The sequence below is a fragment of the Leptonychotes weddellii genome, chromosome 10, assembly GCF_054177405.1.
Source record: "Leptonychotes weddellii isolate Sample4059 chromosome 10, ASM5417740v2, whole genome shotgun sequence".
In the NCBI taxonomy this organism is placed as follows: domain Eukaryota; kingdom Metazoa; phylum Chordata; class Mammalia; order Carnivora; family Phocidae; genus Leptonychotes; species Leptonychotes weddellii.
Window position 1 is genome coordinate 99,714,156 of NC_138378.1, and position 21,498 is coordinate 99,735,653.

Here is a 21,498-nt window from a genome sequence, read left to right on the forward strand (position 1 = left end):
TTTATTTTTTTTAAAGATTTTATTTATTTATTTGAGACAGAGAGAATGAGATACAGAGAGCATGAGAGGGAGGAGGGTCAGAGGGAGAAGCAGACTCCCCGCCGAGCAGGGAGCCCGATGCGGGACTCGATCCCGGGACTCCAGGATCATGACCTGAGCCGAAGGCAGTCGCTTAACCAACTGAGCCACCCAGGCGCCCTGATCATCTAGTAATTTTTAAACATGAAATACTTCCAGCATGGAATTCACTGTTGAAATTCCATCAAGCTATCCAAAATTACTTTGAAAAGTGATGATTGTTCTTTTAAATCTAATTTTAAAAGGTTTACTGTCATATGAAATGCTTTTATACCTCTTAGTCAACTTCTTTTTCAGACAGAATGCATCTTCCTATTTATTAAAAAATATAAAACATTTTATTTTATTTTATTTTTTTTTAAAGACTTTATTTATTTGAGAGAGAGAATGAGATAGAGAGAGCATGAGAGGGGGGAGGGGCAGAGGGAGAAGCAGACTCCCTGCCAAGCAGGGAGCCCGATGTGGGACTCGATCCCAGGACTCCGGGGTCATGACCCGAGCCGAAGGCAGTCGCTTAACCAACTGAGCCACCCAGGCGCCCAAAAATATAAAACATTTTAACATAAGTTAAATGGCAAACATAAATTCACAATTACATGTATCATGGAAAACATGGATAGCTATGAAAGCAAGAAAAAGTGATGATATGCAAAAAAGAAATACAGAGTTGACAGGACCATGCTTTTGGCATTCTGCTATCCTGAGGCACTTGTGAAAAGGTAACTGGAATTGGAGATACGGAAAGTAAAGAAAGGTGAGAGATGAAGACAGACCTTTGGCTCAGGACAAAGTCTCAACTGGCCAAGGAATATGTTGAGTAAGTCCCTCAGTAACTTCTTAAGACTCTAAGTGCTTCTCAACACTGTTGTGTTTCTGCCCTTTTTGGTTCCTTCTCTCTCATTCCTCAGGCTAATCTTTGCATACAGGAAAGAGAAGTATGAAGAAAGCCAGGGAACTCTCGGAAAGAAGATAACCAAAAGAAAATTTTTGCTTAAATTACAAAGAACCTTTGGTTATAATACTTTGGCATCAGAAACAAAAGCCCGAAATTACATTACCTTGCCATCATTATAAAGGTTTGGATTGAATCGCACGCTATGACCACCAGTTGTCTCTAGATTCACAAGAGGGGGTGAACTGGGATAATCTTGAGGAAAATATACATCAAATTCAAAGCAGCCATTTGCATAAGGGGTGTCCGCTGGACCAGTTATCAGAACCTAGTATGCATGTACAAATACACAAAAGTCCATGTTACTCTTCCTTGACACTACTCGCGATTTAGAAAAACACAATCCAACATGAAATAAGAATAACCTTCTTAATCCTACATACATCTCTACCAGAACATGTTAAAAATGAGATTAAAAGTTAAAAATAACAACATGACTAGAAATGGTTTTAGATTAGGATTAAAGTTATTTAGTTTTGGTGAAAATGGGCTATTAAAAGAAAGATGCCTTATTGGCAGCAGGAGAGCTTACCTTAACATCAAATACCCTTTAATATTGTTACTATTTTTCTAAGAGCTTTCCTTCATGATATTTTCTATTGTATTTAACAATTTGAGATTTTAGGTATACTCATCATCACATCCAAAAGGTATGAGGGTAATTTTCTGCAATACACCTTCAGGTAAGTTAACATTTTGAGAAGTAACTTAGTTTTAAAAATTTTTTTCTGGGATAATGAGACAAGTAGTTAACAAAAGTTCTCCTGTAACAACTTATGATAAAAAGGTTTTGAGAGAACAGTAGGTATTTCCCATAGGGTAACTGGTAGTCTAAAAAATAGCAAAGAACCCAACAGCGAGTATCAGAGTTATTTAATGAATTTTGTTTAAGTCGATCAACAGATACTAACTGTGCAAGGCATGAGCAGAAAAGCCTCTGGTCCTGAATAGCTGTGTGTGGAGGCAAGTGGCACTAGAGTCTCAATCTGTGACAACTCTGATAGATGGCTGGGAGCTCCGTGTTGGCACTTTTTTATTTAGGTCCAGCATAATGTTTAGCAGAGACAAAGTCACAGGTCTGAACTTATGCGGTCAATTTAGTGATATAATGCTTCCCAACGCAACCATTCTATAATTGGCTATTATGTGTAACAAGGAACAGGTAAGAGTGTGGTCAAATAGGCAAAGTCTGTGAGATTTCTACTGAAAAAATTACCCAAAAGAGCAAAATAAAAAAGCAAGCAAGCAAAAAAGGTCTTCAAGTCAATGTGTCAATAGTTAACAGCTGTGCATATAAGGAAGCTGTAACCCAGAATAAAATAACAAATGTAAAGAAAGGTGTGCCACCATTCCCGTCCCTGCCGGGTGTCCAATCTTTATAATCTTCTTGCTGCAGCAATCGCTTAGAACTTAAGGCCAGACCACCATAGTGTTAAAACATAAAGGTGCAGTTATTTATTACTGTACTACCATTACTTAATTCATAGATATTATGGTTCTGTAAATACATGAATTTCCTAGAAAAGGAAAGAAAAAGAATAATTTTGAAGACTGATAGTATAAAACACAAGAGAAACATCTTGGATGACAAGGAAGAAATCTTAACGACTTTTTTCTATTGACCAGCATTAAATCCTTTGATACTAAGCTCTTAAAAATATCAGCTGCATACAACCTTGACTCAAGGAAGGCATTTTGGTATTTTCTTCTAGTTATTTTGAAAAGCAGTCTCATACACATACTCTAACATTAACAAAAGGACTCGTTTCACTAATGTCCAAAATGGTCAAAAGAATTTTATTAAAATTCATGCTATTTCTAGTGCTCTGTATGAGTATTTAAATAATGACATTAGCCAGAGAGACAGAGAAATAGTTGTTTTTTCTACCTTCATGATGTCAAGTCGTTCCTCATCACAGCGCACGAACACACTCGAAGAGGATGAAAGAGGCAGTGAGGTGGACAGCGTCACGGCTTCCTGGGCAAGGCGGCGGGCGCGGGCAGCACTATTTGCATCATTTGCATTTTTCACCTGAGACATGTAGTGGTAATTTACTTTAAAACCCAATTTCCCATCTTCATCCTCAGAAACCATCTCAAATGTATCTAAAAGAACAAGAAAAAAAAAAAAACCACACTGAAAAAAAGAGAAAGAACTAGAATGGAGGACAGTTGTTACAATGACAAAAATCACAAAGAAATCACTAGCCCTTCTTCCACCCCAAATGGAGGGGACTGAAGCCTGGCGCAGAGAGCACAGTCAGCCAGACTGGAACAGCACTGTATGGTGACAGATGGCAGCTACACTGTGGTGAGCACAGCAGAAGGTACAGAGATCACGAATCGCTGTTGTACGCCTGAAACTAATGGAGCATTGTGTGTCAACTATACGCAAAAAAATTTTAAAACCCCACAATGTGCAGAGGACTGAAAAAACAGGAATTATACATGTTTATGTCATACCTACTGCTAGATGGATGAACTACGTAATGGAAGCAAAAGCATGAAATGATTTTTTTTTTAAAGATTTTATCTTTAACTAATCTCCACACCCAACATGGGGCTCGAACTTACAACTCTGAGATCAAGAGCCGCGTGCTCTACCAACTGAGCCAGCCAGGCACCCCCAGGAAATGCTTTTTGATGTACAATGTGGACAAACTGAAAGACTGTATCAAGCAGCTATAACAATGTAAAGCAGAAGACAATTTATTCTTAAAATGAGTGGTGTAATGTTTTTGCCAATTCAGATTTTCATTTTTAAAGACAAGAATACGTCTTTTTATATTTGCACTGATTTTGGAATCTGAAAACAAAAGTCTCAGGGTGAAGTTTACTCTTACATTACTTTTAGAATTTAAGTTAATGGAATAAAAGATGATTAGGGTAATCTTCTAAGTACTGTGAGAAAATATAATTAATGGGCTAATTCTTAACCATCTATTTAGGCAGATTTAGAAAAGACTTAAAGTGGGGCGCCTGGGTGGCTCAGTCGGCTAAGCGGCTGCCTTCGGCTCAGGTCATGATCCCAGGGTCCTGGGATCGAGCCCCACATCGGGCTCCCTGCTCGGGGGGAAGCCTGCTTCTGCCTCTCCCTCTGCCTGCCACTCCGCCTACTTGTGCTGTCTCTCTATCTCTCTGTCAAATAAATAAATAAAATCTTAAAAAAAAAAAAAAGAGACTTAAAGTTATTCTTTACTTATAAACTCTGTACACAAAAGAAAGAAAAAAGTGGATTTGAATTTTATCTCTAGTTCAGATTACTCCACCCTAACCAATGGGGTTACAACAAAGAGATTTTTATAAATTGTAACACTAAATCAAAACCACATACTAGGGGAAATACTGTCATTAGAAGCAACAGTAATTTTTGATCTTGTGTTCATACAATTCTAAATATATGGAAAAACTTTAATGCTATATTATAATTAGCATTAGTGCACCAAATCTCACCAAGAACTTACCAAGTGCAAGGCTCTAGGCTAGGTTGTTTGGGTTAAATGATAAATAGGAAACTAAATCTGCCTTCAAGGAGTTTATAATGTAGAAAAAGAGGGAAGACCTATAAAGTGTCACAGGTCTGTGCACTCCGTATGTTTAAAACAGGAGTGCCACATCTTTATTTAACAAATCTTTCAGAGAGAAAAAGAAACTTTTGGTGCATTTCTTGTAGAAACTATCATCAACTCTGTATGAGCAGAATCTAATTTAAGAAGAAATGTTGAAAACTTAGTTTATTATATAGTACATATAACTGTTACTGATCAAATGTACTGTTCTCGGCAAAATTACTTTCTGTCAGTAAACTTGTAAACTGGAGTTATTTCATCTGCCCAATTCTGCTGCCTTTCATATAATACAGAGATAAATTTCCTTCGAGTAAACAGCAATCCACCAGAAACACACAAGCCCATTCCCATGCCTGGAGGAAAACTTTTCTATCATACGCATATAAGAGACCAGGGTCTACTAATACCAAAATTTTATTACAATATTCAATTAGGGGCGCCTGGGTGGCTCAGTCAGTTGAACGTTGGACTCTTGGTTTCAGCTTGGGTCAGTGAGATCAAGCCCTGCGCTCATCCTGGAGTCAGCTTGATATTCTTCCTTCCCCTCTTCCCCTCCCCCTACTTGCATGTGCATGTGTGCTAAATAGTCTTACCAAAAAAATATACTTTCACAAAGTCTGTGACACCCTCTTCAAAAGGTAAAAATTAATTCCCCTTTCCTTGAGTATGGGCTAGATTTAGTGACTTACTTCTTGAAGAATAAAGCAGAAGCAATGGTATACAACCTCCAAAAGTAAATCATAAAAGGCCGTGTGGCTTCCTGTTGGCACTCTCTCTCAGAGAAGCTAGATGCAATGTGTGAAGACACTCAAGAGGTCCTATGGAGAGGCTCACATGGCAAGGAGCTAAAGCCTCCTATCAACAGTCACATGAGTGAGCTCCAAAGCTCAGCCCCCAGAGCCAGTCAAGATCTCACATGACTGAAGCTCCAGCCAACATCCTGACAGCAACTTTGTAAAAGACCCTAAGCCAGAACCAGTGAGCTGAACCATTCCTGAATTCCCGACCCAAGGAAACTGTGAAATAATAAATGTTTTATTTATTTATTTATTATTATTTTTTTAAAGATTTTATTCATTTATTTGACAGAGAGAGATACAGCGAGAGAGGGAACACAAGCGGGGGGAGAGGGAGAGGGAGAAGCAGGCCTCCCGCCGAGCAGGGAGCCCGATGCGGGGCTCGATCCCAGGACCCTGGGATCATGACCTGAGCCGAAGGGAGACGCTTAACGACTGAGCCACCCACGCGCCCCTATTTATTTATTTTTAAAGATTTTATTTATTTATGTTTGTCAGAGAAAGAGAGAGAGAGAACGCACAAGCAGGGGGAGCAGTGGGGGGCTTTATAAAAGATTATAAAAATCTTTTATAAGATTTTATTTGGGGCGCCTGGGGGGCTCAGTTGTTAAGCGTCTGCCTTTGGCTCAGGTCATGATCCCAGGGTTCTGGGATCGAGCCCCGCATCGGGCTCCCTGCTCTGCTGGGAGCCTGCTTCCCCCTCTCCCTCTGCCCCTGTTGGTGTTCCCTCTCTCGCTGTGTCTCTCTCTGTCAAATAAATATCTTAAAAAACAAAACAAAACAACAAAAAAAAGATTTTATTTATTTAGGAAAATTTTTAAGAGAAATAAAAATGGTATTGTACAGTATCAGAAAACAAATGATAGTTATATCCTACAGTGTCTTTACAGGATTCATGAACTGTAATAGTAACAATGGAAGAGAAAAAATAATCACTTTTAAAAGATTTCTAAAAAGCCAAAACCAGCTTTTCAATGATATAGTAAGGTTATATAAAGTAACTCAATCTATATAAATTTTTGCCCACCAGGAAGAATGTTTTCCCAAGTAGAAGGAAACCAATTCTTGGTTAGAACAGTCATCTCTTCTTTCTCCACTACCCTAATTCCTGATACCTCCCACTCCTGGCTAAAACTCTAACCACTGAAGAGGAAATTAAAGTTTGCAAATTATATACCCAAAAGAAGAGCAAAAATTGTGAATAAAAATTCAAAATAAAGAACGTAAAAAGCTGATTAAATCTAGTTATATCCAAAGCCTCTGTGAATGATTAAAGATCAGTAAATCCAAAGTTCAGCAATAACAGCAAATCATATGTGGTTTATAAAATGCTACTTAAAATCTTGAATGACTATGGACCACTTTTTCTTCCTCTTTATATAGTTTTAGCAAGTATTAGTAGTGCTATGTCTAAAGGGGCTAAGTGGGAAGCAACCAAATGATGTTCTTCTGACATACCTACTAGAGTCATACTAGAAAGGTCTTAGATTTTTCAGGATTTATTTTTTAAGCTAAGCGTGCTTTCAGGGGTTTCCCAACAAAGTTACTGTCTACTGAGCTGAGGTTCAAAATTCCATTCCAGGAATGGACATTAAAGGTTTTGGTAAATATGCATTGTTACCTAGTTGGAGCAACTCACAGACTAAATCTCATTCATAGTAAAAACGTAATTAGATAACCAATAAAGAAGCAGAAAAAGTTTCTGAGGTGGGGGGAAGTGGAAAAGAGGAATGCGTTCATAGAAAACAGGCTGTCACAAAGTGAAAAAGTATATAGAAATGTGAAGCTAAAGAGATCCATCTAACATCTGATTCTTGCTTCGTGCAGACAAACTGGGCGGAGGTATATATCAAGCATTTCATTTTTTTTAAAAGATTTTATTTATTGGGCGCCTGGGTGGCTCAGTTGGTTAAGCGACTGCCTTCGGCTCAGGTCATGATCCTGGAGTCCTGGGATCGAGTCCCGCATCGGGCTCCCTGCTCAGCAGGGAGTCTGCTTCTCCCTCTGACCCTTCCCCCTCTCATGTGCTCTCTCTCTCCTCTCATCCTCTCTCTCAAATAAATAATAAAATAAAATCTTTAAAAAAAAAAAAAGATTTTATTTATTTGAGAGAGAGAGAGAATGAGAGAGAGAGAGCAGATGAGAGGGGGGAGGGTCAGATGGAGAAGCAGACTCCCTGCCAAGCAGGGAGCCCGATGCGGGACTCGATCCAGGGTCTCCCCGATCATGACCTGAGCTGAAGGCAGACGCTTAACCAACTAAGCCACCCAGGCACCCCTCAAGTATTTCATTTTAATGCAATGCTACTGACAGCTCTTGACCTATCTCCAGTCTACTTCAGCTGTTTTATTCTACATGATATAGTGAATTTAATTTTACAAGATTTGCAACAAAATACATTAATCAAATTGTAACTACACAAAGGCTTTCATTTGATTCAAAAAATTATCTATTTAAACTCTGAGACTCCTTTTCCTGCTAATTGTGATATTGAATGTGGCTACAAGGATCATACTTGATCCTTGTATGTGTGTGGCTTTCCCCAGTAATTTTCATATTCCTTTGTATGATAACCCTTGGAGGGTATCTAGGATTCATGTTGTATTTGTATAGCATTTCTTCTTGGTGTCTTGCAACTTTAAAATTATAGCAATATTTCTGTTACTTTCATAATCATTTGTAGTTATTATATTTTCCTGAATTCAAGTGTTTGTTTTTATTATTTTTTAAAGGTTTATTTATTATTAGAGAGCAAGAGCACACGTACAATTACGTGGAGGTGGGGGGAGAGGGAGAGAATCTCAAGCAGACTCCCTGCTGAGTGTGGAGACTGGCGAGGGGATCAATCCCATGACCCTGAGATCATGACCTGAGCTGAAATCAAGAGTTGGACCCCTAACCAACTGAGGAGCCCCCTGAATTCAAGTGTTTATTAAACAAAATGGTCACAACCTATCAATGGCAGGCACAATTTTCCAAAAACATGGATCCATTGACAAAAATGTTACATTCTTTCTGAATAACAGTATATACACTTCACCTCAATTCTTCCAATTTTTTTTTTTTTTTTTAAAGATTTTATTTATTTATTTTGAGAGAGAGAGAATGAGAGAGAGCACATGAGAGGGGTTAGGGTCAGAGGGAGAAGCAGACTCCCTGCTGAGCAGGGAGCCCGATGCGGGACTCGATCCTGGGACTCCAGGATCATGACCTGAGCCGAAGGCAGTCGCTTAACCAACTGAGCCACCCAGGCGCCCTCAATTCTTCCAATCTTAAAATGATGAACAAGACCTTTCAACGGTCTGAGTGCTTTATCATTTTCAGATATATTACTGTATGTGATTTTTATTGCAAACCTGGGAGGTAAGGTAGAGCAAAAGCTAAAAAGCTTTGAAACGCAAGTTTCAGACAGTAGACAACTCTTGCTTTAGTGTTGTTTTTCATATAGTCCAAGTCCTTTGGCTGGTTCTCAAGGGTGGAAAAGAGGCACAGACAATAACAGTTACTAATGGTCACCAAAATTTGGAATTTTAGTGTTTATTTATAGGCTAGCACCTTATGGGAGGGACTGATAGGCTGTATTCTTCAGTCTTTACTTGTCAAGAGTTTTGGAATAGGAAAGGCTACAAGAGAACTCTACATTAACTGTACTTTCCAAAGGCAAATCTCATGGAATTCTAAAATGGCAACAGTAACAGACTTCGTTAAAAGTCTCAGGCCTTAGCTTCCTTTAGGCCAGGATATACAGAAATGGAGAGGTCTTTTTTTTTTTTTTTTTTTAAAGAAATGGAGAGGTCTTAAAGAAAGAAAGCCCTTTCTGCCTGTTCGTTAGACATTTGATTTGGGGTTTTTTTTCCCCCTAGGTTTCTAAAGAATCATGATTCCCAAATATAACTAAAAATATATAAATCCAGAGATAAAATGATAAAAATTTTTGCATGTGTGCGCATACATATTTATACTCTCTACATACTGTGTGCACACACACATATACATAGGGTATGAATGATTCATGGTATGAGGAACCTTTAAAATCTTTAATTTACTAGAACACATCTCAGCAGCACTATTACACAATGTGAAAGGAGATCTCAAGAAACGAAGATTAAAACTTCAACTTACCAAACTGTAATTTCTTCATAACAGCCACATATTTTTCTTCAAGTGATTTCAACACTGATAAAGGTTTGGGTTTCATAGCCACCTTCTTTGAATATTCACCTAGTTTTTTTTCTGTTATTTAATATTTCAAGATAAATAACATAAGCATACATTTTAAAAGATTAAAACAAAAACAATTAACTTCAAGAGTTCAAAGTTTTAATTCCAAAAAGTTACCCAATTCTTCACAATTATTTTCCTATTGTACCCATTTAAGAATAAAAGATTTCTATTTCATAAACATAACTAACTTATAGGGCTAAGACCCTTATCAACTTTAAAGCTTAAATTCTTAAAATGTTAATTAGTTTTATCCAATCAGGCAAAACAGCAGAAGCAAAACAATAGATAATACAGAATTATTTGTATCTCCCATTGCTAAGACATGAAAATACCAATTTAAACTAAATTCTCACACATTGTCTTCATGTATTCCTTCCTATCCAATATGATGGCATTTTTCAATTTCACAACTACCAACAAGAAGAGAAAATCAGGATGCATGTTGTTAGCCTACCGAATCTAGGATTAATCATACATAATAGAAATATTTTAAAATTAGAGGCTATTCATGATTAATTTGAAAACCTGACAACAAATTTTTAGGTAAAGGAACTTGCTTGAAAACCATTAACACAGAAGAAAAAGAAAGGGAGTTTTCAGAAGTAAACGAAACATCTCCAGATCCAAAGAAAAACAGCAGAGAAGTGGCAGTGCTATACCTTGATTGGCCTGCCGCAAACTGGTGGTAGCTGCATGGACGATCTCAGCAGTCTTCTGGATGTCTGGTACCAACAGCGTAAGTCCTTCTGGTTCTTGATCAGATGCATCTGGTTTTACTCCTGTTTTAACATTTTCCCTTTTAGATCTGAATTTTTTTTTTTATATGGAAAGAAATGCAAGGAAAACGAAGATTTTAGAATTGAAAAATAAGTACCTCTGTAAGTAAAAAAGTGGTTAAAAGCAGAAGGATAGTGTCATTTCATTTGACATACATATGATATATAGCAGAAATAGTTTAAACTATATTCATTGTTGCTTTTGAAGTCATACAATAATGCCTAGCATAATAAATAAAGTTTTGGGTAGGTTTTTCCTTCAAATGCAATAAACAAACAAACAAACAAACATTGTAGAAACACCATACTGTAAGAAGACCCAGATACCTGATACGTCCTTGGATTCACACTTTTAAAAACACACTTACACTAATTATAAATACCTAGAAGTAGAGAAGTCACTTCTATTATCTAAAAGTAACAGAAGTCTATCCTCTGTCTTCTAAGACTTGGGAATCAAAGGACCATATGTAGTTTTTCACCTTAATAGTATTTGTATTTCACTCACAGTAAATGTATTAATTCCCAAGGGGAAAAATAAAAGAAATATTCCAGAGTTAAACACAAGTTCACTGCTAGGTATCTTAATATAATGTGCTCTTATACATCGAAACTGTATTTAAACACTAAGTTTTAGGGGCATTACCTATTCGGGGTCTAAAAGGTACCCAACCTTGTATCAAATTTTACATCATAATAGGATGTACCACAACAATGTCTCAGTCTATAAGGCATCAAAATGTTTCTTTAAATTTTCTAGATGAATACAGAATTTTATCATAACAGTCACTGAAAATAACAAGTGAATATCAATATCCTTTTTTCTATTTCAACTCTCAGCATATATTATTTACATAATAATCATTACACTATTGCTTAGATACTAAAAATTTACATCTTATATACTAAAATTTACATCTTTGTTAATACATTAAATAGATAATACGAACTGAAATCACATATAAATAAAGTTGTTTAAAATATTCATGCTAAGGTACGATCTAGACTACGTATCACTTATTTTTCTAGTTGTATACCTACCAACAAAACGACTTGGCAATTTTATTAAAACAGTATTTCACAAAGTGGGCATGGAGCCTTAGAGAACTATACAAAGACTGACAAGAGGTAGAAGAGTCCTTAACAAAATGATATGGTTATTTATGTATAAATGAACTGTTCCTTATCACAAAGACAAAAATCTACTCAGAAGCAATGCAGTGCTTAACTTTAGGGAGATAATAAGAGGTAAATTAAGAAGTGCTACTCAGGTGGGTAGCAAGGGTAAACATACATAGTATTATGCATGTGTTTTGAATTGATTCCCATAGTGTGTGAAAAAACGAGTATCCACAGACATTTTTAACTATAAGGTATATATTGCTTAACCTGGCAAGATGACTTAATGTGTCACTGGGTTATTGCCTTTTCTCCTATGCTCTTCTTATCTTCCCTGAGGTAGAAGAAGTCACAGAGAACACACGGTCAACTTTCCTTTGTCACTCAGGACCATTTGGTAGATGTTATATTGAACATCATTTCAGTCATCAACTCCTGCATGTGTACACGTGTATATGAACATATACGTTTGCATGTATATGTAAGGAGAATATAGTGAATGAATATTTTAAGATTGAAATAGCGGCATTTTAAGTGCTAGAATCAAACAAGATATTGGGTCTTTTATAGCTATAAAGTTGAGATTTTCTTAAAGATATAATTCTGGTAGATAAGCTCCAACAGATTCTTAATTTCTGCATTTACCAACAGCTATTCACAATCAGTGACAAACAATGAGGGCCAAGAAAAGTACATAAACTGCTTGACAGTACTCCTTTTGTATTTATAAGTACTCTCTCTCCCTGCCAATTGTAAATGATTCTTCCTCTAATACCAGGGCTTAAAAAATTCTTAAGTAATAGGGCCACTGACCATAATAGGAAAACAACAGTAAGTAGTTTGAAAAACCAGAAGAGTTATGGTTATAGCCATAATAAAATAAAAGATGGTTTCCTAAAACCTGTCATCAGTTGATCCATTATACGCTCAATAAAGATTTCACTTAAGAAACACATCTTGCCAAGCAGAGAAGAAAGATATGGAAGTGAAGCTCATTTTTCCAGAATTAGGGTACTTTCTCCTTGAACAAATAAGAATGTCTGGCATGGACAGTAAACTGCATCAATGCAATTTAGAGCAAGTTACCCTTGGAAAAAGTACTCATTCTAAATTTCAAGCCCTATACATGAATACCAATTTCCTAATTCCAGTTCTTAAAAGATGATTAGTAGGAGACATTCCTGTTATTAAAATAGTTCAAATAGTCAGGATGGTAAATTTTATAAATTTTTTTGACCACCAATTTAAAAAAATGTTAAAAAAGTACAAAAATCTACAAGTTTAAAAAATGTTATTTTTTATATCAAATGTGTGAAAAAAATGATCTTATATATCTCATTTTAAAGATAATAGTAACTCATAAAACAGATATATTTTAGACCTTTACACCAGGCTCAAATGAGAAATTTTTACGTGAATCATCTTCTTGACGAAAACATACAGGAGAAAAAGGGAGAATGCCCAAAAGGCAAGAGTACTTCAAATATATGAAGAACACATACTCCCTGCCTACCGATGACTACAACTAGTCATTGTCTAATATTAAACTACAGCCAGTAGTCTCTTTTCTGTAAAAGTTGCAGGTTACTGTCAACCCATATGTAGGCCCAGCTCATGAAAAAAGGCCATACCTTAGCTCACATCCTGAAGTCTGTGGGAAAAGCTATTTGAGTTCAAGGCACCTAGCTGGAAGTAGGTCTTTGAGACTGACAATGGATCCAACATGGTAAAAGCAATCAGCGACGGCCGCTACCATGGTATCCGCTGCTTTGTGCATACGTTGAATCTGGTTGTGATCACTGCCCTGAAGAAATACGAGGAATCAACTGAAGTTTCTACTATTGCACAGAATTATCTGCAAACATTTTCCACTATGCTGTGAATTCCACCTAAAAGGCTAATAAATTAAGCAAATTTTGGCTCTGTGACATAATCTGAACTAGGATGTGAGCAAAATGGGTAAATCTTTCTTGTAAAAACAAAAGAAAAGAAAAAAACCATAACTCAACATTCAGTTATAGTGACCTGCCTCTGCTAACACTATCACCCAAAATAAGTTGGATTTTTGTTAAGACTAAATGCAAAATACCAGAATTATGTTCTTTTATAATTTGTAAACTGAAGACAGCTTAATACAGCTATTTTCTTGGTGGAACATTAGGAAAGATCACCTCCATTCCCTGCACTCCTAATTCTGAAGTCAAAACTATCACACAATTGAAATAAACATTTAAAAAGCAGAGCCATGTTGAAGAAGTAGTCTGCAGACAACATGCTGAAATGTCCAGATTCCAGAACTATTAAGAATTACCATCTCAGAGGAAGAGTCTAAAACTATAAGCAAATGAAACTTCTACATTTTTCTGTAAACCAATGCATCATGTAATACCCCACTTTGCCAGGGATTAAAGTCCAAAACAAATTAAGATTAAAAGTAAGCAGAAAGATTTTTAAAAATATTACTGTGGAGAACTATCTGCTTCTAATTATCTCCAGAAAACATGAAAATAATTCTTGAAATGCACCAGTAAATGGAGCAAAGACCTCTTTAAGATGAATGCTTTCCACTGTTAGTTTAAAGCTTAGTTTTTAATTGATTCCCTTTTGTTTTTATTTAAATTCTTTCCAAATGGAAGTACCAGTTTTAGTTTTCAGTTTGATTTAAAATTGAAAATAAAATCTTCCTTGTCTTGGGAAGCATAAATGAGCACTATAAGAGAAGGAAATATTCAAAACAGAGGTATGAGAAGCCTTTAAAAATAAGTCTTGATTTCTAGATTAGATAAAAATATAATTTTTAGGTCAGACTAAACATCACAGGACAAAATGAAGGTACTGTGTGCTACTGTGGAATGGAGTAGCCACAAATAATATGGTTCACCTAGATACAATCCAACTGAGGCAAATAAAAGACAGTAAAATAAATGTTGGCACTGCTGTCTCCATCACCGAGTAAAAGGCTGATGAACGACTAAACCTGTTCAAGGTCATCAAAAAAAGAAACTTAAAAAAAAAAAAAAATATATATATATATATATGTATGATTACAACAAATGATTCCTGGGTATGAAACCAGGCCTCTTTCATTCTGTAGGTATTAGGGGTAGAGGAAAAAAGAGGAGAAACTAGGAAATGTTTTTCCAACAGAAACAAAACTAGGAGGCTAGAACTGAAATTCTTTATTAACTGACTGAAGCCCTAGAGGAACTAGCTTAAAGCAGTTACAGTAAGAGAGTCTGATAGAAAATACGCCTTTTTAGCAGGAGGTCAACTAAATCTTAGTGCTTAGTTAGATAAAAAGGAAGTGGATATTTCTGCAAGAGATTTCAGTTACTTTTGAATATGATGAACTTCTTTGCACCAGGAAGACGCTTTGAGATAGCTAAGGGAACCGACAATAGAGGATGGCTGCTTCCATGCTGTTCAAGAGGTGTGCAATGTCCAGAGCACCTTAAACTCAGCATAGAGGTATTTGGGTCGCATCCTTGTTAGCAATTCAGATTTCTTGATTGACAGCAAGTCCCTCTTTCAAATTTTTGGTGAAGTATCAAATACTAAGTATACTACATAGGATTATTTGCCTACTGGACTCCAGCAGCAAAAGTCCATATAGAAGATTAAAGATAAAATAACTGCCTTTGTTCCTGCTCCAAGGAAGCTATGAAGTGTCATACTTACTCAAAAGGGAAACCAAACTATTATGGCTATACTCTAACTTTGTGTTGATGTAACGCAGGTTGGAATAGCCAGCCGAAACTGAATTTCACCAGGACTGGTATGTAAAAGCTGAAGGGGTCATATCTTCACATCAATAACCAAGAAATTTTCAGGAGTGCTTTTTATTAATTCTTTTGAGCAAGCAAAACATCAAATGGGTAAAGCTGACCCACTCTTCAAGTAAGTGATAATTATGTAAAGTTGCTTCCTGCTCATGTACTAGAGAGACCAAAAAACAGTGAGGCTGAGGTTTACTTCAGTAATGTAGTAATTACTGCTTAGGCACAACTCAAATGCTATGCATACTTAATGAAATATGAGATGGTGACAAAGCGCATCGAGAACGAGAGAGGGTATCAAATAGAATGCAAGCATCAGAGGACCTAGAACAAATCACAGTATTTATGGACCTTGTTTTCCTTATTTATAAAAAAGAAGGATCCGAGCTACCTGAACCCCATAGCGTCCCCTTACAGCTCTAACACCTATAGATAATATGGGACAGGTTACTTATTGTGATGTGCCCAGAAGGATTCATTACAAACTAAATCTTACTCAGCAAGACACTTCAAATTCCACAACAATTCAGCGTGCTTGAAGTACTGTTTGAGATAAAGACAGTGGACACTGTCCTGAAACATAAAGCTCATATAATGTAATCCGATAAAGAATAATCATTTCATATTGTTATATGATGCTTCGGAGATAGAAGTATAAAGTCAATTTATAATTTTTTATGAGTTTTTTTGTTAATCACTTAATAGAATAAGTTGTATTTTGGCATTTGATCAACGTGTTTTTCAAGAACCAGTTAAGCCTCAAGTCTAGCCATTCTACACACATTAAGCCTAAGTGATTAATGAACTATTCTGATCAGAGGTAGCAATGGTGTATCTGGAGTAACGGTCAATTGACTGGTCTTTCTTCATAAAAATTTTTGTTTTTAATCATGAAGATCATAGGCATCAGGAGACTGGGGAGCTATATGCCAGATTTATAACCTATTGGTAAGTTTTTAATGTTAAAGTCTTAAGCAGTAGTTTCATTCTCTGTCAAACGACAATAATAAATATTTTCTTGCCTACAGCATTGATCAGGGAAAACTAATAATATATAAGAACTTTTGAAACTGTATGTACTACATAGAAGTTAAGGTTATAATATTACTTCTGTATATTTTTTATATAACTCTATGTTACTATATATTTATAACTTACCCCACAATTTAAATCAGTTTTTATAATTCTCAAGAAAAAAGAAAGGAAATCAATAAAAGCACAGAGGCCAAAACACAAATACTATACTAATCAAAATTATTTCAAACTGGCAAAACAAAGGAACGCAAGAAATACTCTGGTGTTCTGCCTGCCTAAGTCATCGATCTGACAGTTATGAAAATTCATTTTCGCCAGATTTTGACCCCTTGTAATTGGTACAAAATTAAGTGGCAGTAACTCTGGACTTATGCATCAATGACCATCTAATCACAGGCTCTCTCTGGCCTGTGGGTAACTCTGCTGACACCTTGTATGCCTCTTTGTATTCTATTTGATACCCTCTCTCGTTCTCAATGCGCTTTGTCACCATCTCTCTAGGTCTCTCTTTTGGTCCCTGCGGAATTATCTCTTTCCACTGCCTGTAGGCCTAAAATTAAAAAGTATTAGACACAAAAATCATTAAAGTATAAAACTGAAGAAAAAAGCCAGAAATTAAGACTTTGTGGGTAAAAGAAACAAGAAGCCAGTAAATTTTTTCTGCATTAGGCAAGAAAGAAAAGGTTAATACTGGTACACTGAGGGCAAGGGAAAGAGGGAGCTTTATGGTTAGGAAACTTTGTAACCATCACCAAGGGAGTTAATTCCACTTAGAGTGTAAGTCCTGTGTGCATAAATATTCAATTCTTTGTTCTTTACAGGTGCCTAGGATGGCCATGGACAAGCAAAGGAAATGCAGTTTTTTATCATTTTGGAAGTCCACTGCTCTTTCTACTTAAGTGATTACTAAGGTGGCTTTTGAACAATGTCTCTGAAATAAAGTAATAAACTATATTATTGAAGCAAGTTAAATAGAACCAATATTTATAGTTTAATTAACCATTTCCCCATTTTTGTTTAAACTATTATAAAAAATTTCAAATGAACAAGAAAGTAGAAAATTTCCTGAAGAAAGCATCCTGAAATGCTCCAATACTGTTTAGGTTTTAAGTGATAGATCATGGAAGAAAATGGCCTAAGTAGAAAATTACATTTAACCTCATAGGCACAGTTGCTTTCAAACTGATATATAACTAATGTATAAAACATGTCATCCATATTTTAAAAAATTGATTCCTGAAAAAATCCTGATGGCTAATTACCTTTAATCTTGTCTATTTCAGACAAAAGTTGGAAAACGTTGAATATAAAATTCTCTATTCTGAAGTGATACACTTTTGCCTGTTCTTTTGTGCTTCTAAAAGGAATGTTATTCCTGATTTATCTTCATCTAAATGCTTACTAATAATGAGTCCACAGCAATATTAATCAGTTCATCTATGTTACCCATTAGATTCAAATTAGCTCTATGCAGTTATACATTGTGAATCTTGAAAGGAATGGTTAGAAAAGGTGGTGGATAGTAAAAATAAAGAATCATGAATAAAAGACTTAAAATAGTAATCATCTCTAGGAGGCTCTCAATGTAATTTGTACAGTAAATATTTAACAAATACCTAAGCAATGGTCAACTTTAAGCCAGAAAAGAGGAATATAATAAATGAGAAGTACTACATTCACTCCCTAAGTAGTGTTCTGGTTTCCAGCAAATATCAACCCCATCAGAGTCCTACACCAGTCATCAAACTAGCCTCATCCATAAGAGGTCATCATTTTGTTAAGGTATAATTATAATTGAAGGAAATGTGAGACAGGTTCTAGAGTCTATTATTTCAAAAATTAAAATTCAGAAGCTACTTTTCAGATACATGTGTTTGCATTGATACATACATGCATCTATAATTATATCTCATACACACAATAGCAAAAACTCAGGAATGACAGAACTACTAGGCATCAAAGGCATTCCCATGGTGGTGTGCTACCGTGGCAACAACTCTAGTTCTTCCTATAAGCAGTCATTCTTGTTCAAGCCTTCGGATATATAGAAAGTTGGGTAATGAAAATCGGATTAGATCTCTGAAATCCTTTCAGTAGCTCATCACCACACTTAAGAGCAAGTAACTGTAAATACACCCCTTTTCACCTTTGAGCTCCTGCCTTCCTCTCTAGCCTCATCTCCCACCCATATACTATATCCAGTCATACAAAATTTCTTTAGGTTTCCCTGAATATGTGATACTTATTCTCAGTTTGGTATACCAGCCCACTGCCTCACTTCATATAGCTACTTCCTACTTATTCCATAGGTCTCCAAATCAGGTTTGATTCTTCAGTAATGTCTTACACTTCTAATATGCCATGGACTGTGTAATTAAAATTGTCAAGTTATTGTTAACCCCATTTATCTGTCAGTCCCTTAGAAAAAGGACCCAATTTTCTTGCTATGCTCCCATGAACGTTCAATAAACATCTGTTAAATGTTTAAATCAGGCATGCTCTTGTGACCAGGCCAGCTCTCCCCTATCTAAATATAATCACAAATTTCTAACATACAAATTAGGTAATAGCCAGGTAAATGATCTGCCTTTTCAGTTTCTTAAGAGTATCTTTCTGTTTCCTCTTATAAGAAGGTTTCCAGCATGGTTGGGAGAGAGTCAGCTCACTCATATAATCTCCTTCACTCTTCAAATTTTGAAATCAAAATCAGTTGGGAAAGAATAATCTCAATCAGGTTATTCCCAGCTTGAGAGTAAACTTCTTTTCAGTACTGGGACAAAACACTCTCATTTCTCTCATCCATAAAAGGAAGATAAAAAATGTAATATACACAGAAGAAATAATTTCAATGAAAATCATTATATGTAACCACAATCATAATCTAGAGACCTTTTTTGCAGAGTACACAGCAAATCTATTTTTTATTTAAGATAATGAAATGATTAAACATATTGAAAAAATTTCATTTGAAGGGAAAAAAATTGCATGCCCTTTGTGTATGCTTGCTTTAAAAAAAAGTAACAAATGAGAAGTTAACAAGAGGAAAAAAAGAGAGGCAATAAAGTATAAAAACATAATTAGTAAATAAGTACTTGCTCTTACTTTACTTAAAAAAAAAAAAACTATACTAAAAAGAGGTACTTTATTCACCCTTACATTTCTTACTGAGAGCAGAGACAAAAATAATGTAAAAATTTTCTGAGCTGAGATACACCTATGTGTTATCTTTAAAGCCACATCTCCAAACCCTGATAATGCAACAGAACAGATCCTAAAAGTGATCAATGAACAAAACATATTTGCCTTGACCATTATCTTCTCAAGAGTATCCTGGGTTTTTTTAAAAAAATACGTTGGGCTGGGATAGGCAGGTGGGGGGATAGGAAGTTTTATACTTTCAAACGGTGTTAAAATTGAGCTTAGTTGATTTCTGTGGGTATAAAATCTATAAGGAAACTGGACTATGTTGCTCACTTTATTAGAGTTCTATTATAATGAAAATATGAAAAGAAATACATCTTAAGTCCTGACAGGTTGGAAGAGAATAGATTTTATCCCCTCTCTGTGTGAAGTAGAAAATGAATTCTCAATGTACCAAACCTGAAAAGGCAAGTAGGGATATTATAACATGTATGTCTTCCTGGTATTTTTCTTTTCTTTTTTTTAAAGATTTTATTTATTTATTTGACAGAGAGAGAGACAGCAAGAGAGGGAGCACAAGCAGGGGGAGTGGGAGTGGGAGAAGCAGGCTTCCTGCTGAGCAGAGAGCCTGCTGCGGGACCCGATCCCAGGACCCTGTGATCATGACCTGAGCCGAAGGCAGACGCTTAACGACTGAGCCACCCAGGCGCCCCTGCTGGTTTTTTTCTAACAGATGCTGTAAAATATAATAGGTATCATGAACAACCCTAACTAAGGAGAATATTCATCAAATCCTAATGTAAAACTCACTAGCATTGTTTCTTCATCACTACAACAGTTATTAAAAACAGTTACTGTACAGAGTCACTCATCAAGATAAAATAATATAAATAAAATGAACTCTGAACAGTCATCATGATCTTTACATGTATGTTTCATTGGTACAGAATTTAGAGGTGTGAAGTGCCATTTTTCTTATTGAAGAAGGAAAGAATTTGAAGAATAATTTTTTTCCAGTAGAAAAAGTAGAAAAACAAAAAGCTCCAAAATGAAATTCAGTTATCCTCTAACTGAAATTATATTTTTATAGTGAATCATCAACATATTTTATACATAAGTCAAGCTTACTTTTATTTTATTTTTTTAAAAGATTTTATTTATTTATTTGACAGAGAGGTGAGAGCAGGAACACAAGCAGGGGGAGTGGGAGAGGGAGAAGCAGGCTTCCCGCCAAGCAGGGAGCCCGATGCAGGGCTCGATCCCAGGACCCAGGGATCATGACCTGAGCCAAAGGCAGATGCTTAACGACTGAGCCACCCAGGCGCCCCTCAAATTTACTTTTAAAAAATTATACTATGTATGTTATAGAAACAGGAAATATATTAACTTAAGAAAAGCAACAAAAAAAGGTGCTTTAAGTATACAAATTCCATATGCTGCAATAAGCATCCTCCATAATTACCTTAGAATTCAACACACTATAACTCCATTTTTGGAGGATCCAATAGAAATTATAGCTTAAGGAAATATGTAATATAAACAGTTCTCATTTTAATGGTCTTATTTTCACATTTATACCACCATAAATTTGTGATATTATTTTTAATAAAAGTGGTAATTACGACTACATTCCAAATCTTCACACAATTTTTTATCTAAGAAATAAAATTACTCCTGGGAAAAAACACTCAAGGTTTCAAAAATTTTCAATTTTGTTATATTGCAACTAGTACAATACACCTCAAAACACAGAAAGATGAGGTACAGAAACACAGGGCAAGATTCCCCTAAAAATATACAAGGGAATTTCAAAGCACTGTATATTTTATATTAATTGCTTTGTCAAGAACTATATGTTTATTGTACAATAAGGAACAGAGATGGCCAGGGTAGAGATGGGATGTTCAATTAGACGTTCCTCAATGAGACATTAGCTCAATTAGAAAATTAGACCTTCAGTTCAATTTTGATAGGACACTATTATTAGGTACGCCGGCTGCCTATATTACCAGTTAGATTTTTGCCACAATG

At 35.8% G+C, this 21,498-nt stretch overlaps 1 protein-coding gene and 1 long non-coding RNA gene across 2 annotated transcripts in view; both read right to left on the reverse strand.

The window, feature by feature from the left end:
- The window catches only part of BIRC6 (baculoviral IAP repeat containing 6), a 218,977-nt gene that overhangs the window by 16,653 nt on the left and 180,826 nt on the right, over window positions 1-21,498 (reverse strand). Inside the window, exons 64-67 of the mRNA XM_081797299.1 lie at window positions 10,280-10,425; window positions 9,519-9,629; window positions 2,919-3,136; window positions 1,137-1,298 (exon numbers count right to left, since the gene is read on the reverse strand). Coding sequence (XP_081653425.1) covers window positions 1,137-1,298; window positions 2,919-3,136; window positions 9,519-9,629; window positions 10,280-10,425 — 637 coding nt within the window. The remainder of the gene's footprint in view (window positions 1-1,136; window positions 1,299-2,918; window positions 3,137-9,518; window positions 9,630-10,279; window positions 10,426-21,498) is intronic.
- On the reverse strand, window positions 199-1,129 carry LOC145715959 (uncharacterized). The gene is made up of 2 exons (XR_014138283.1): window positions 610-1,129; window positions 199-390 (listed from the first exon to the last, which is right to left on the reverse strand). It is a non-coding gene; the product is annotated as an uncharacterized LOC145715959 (long non-coding RNA).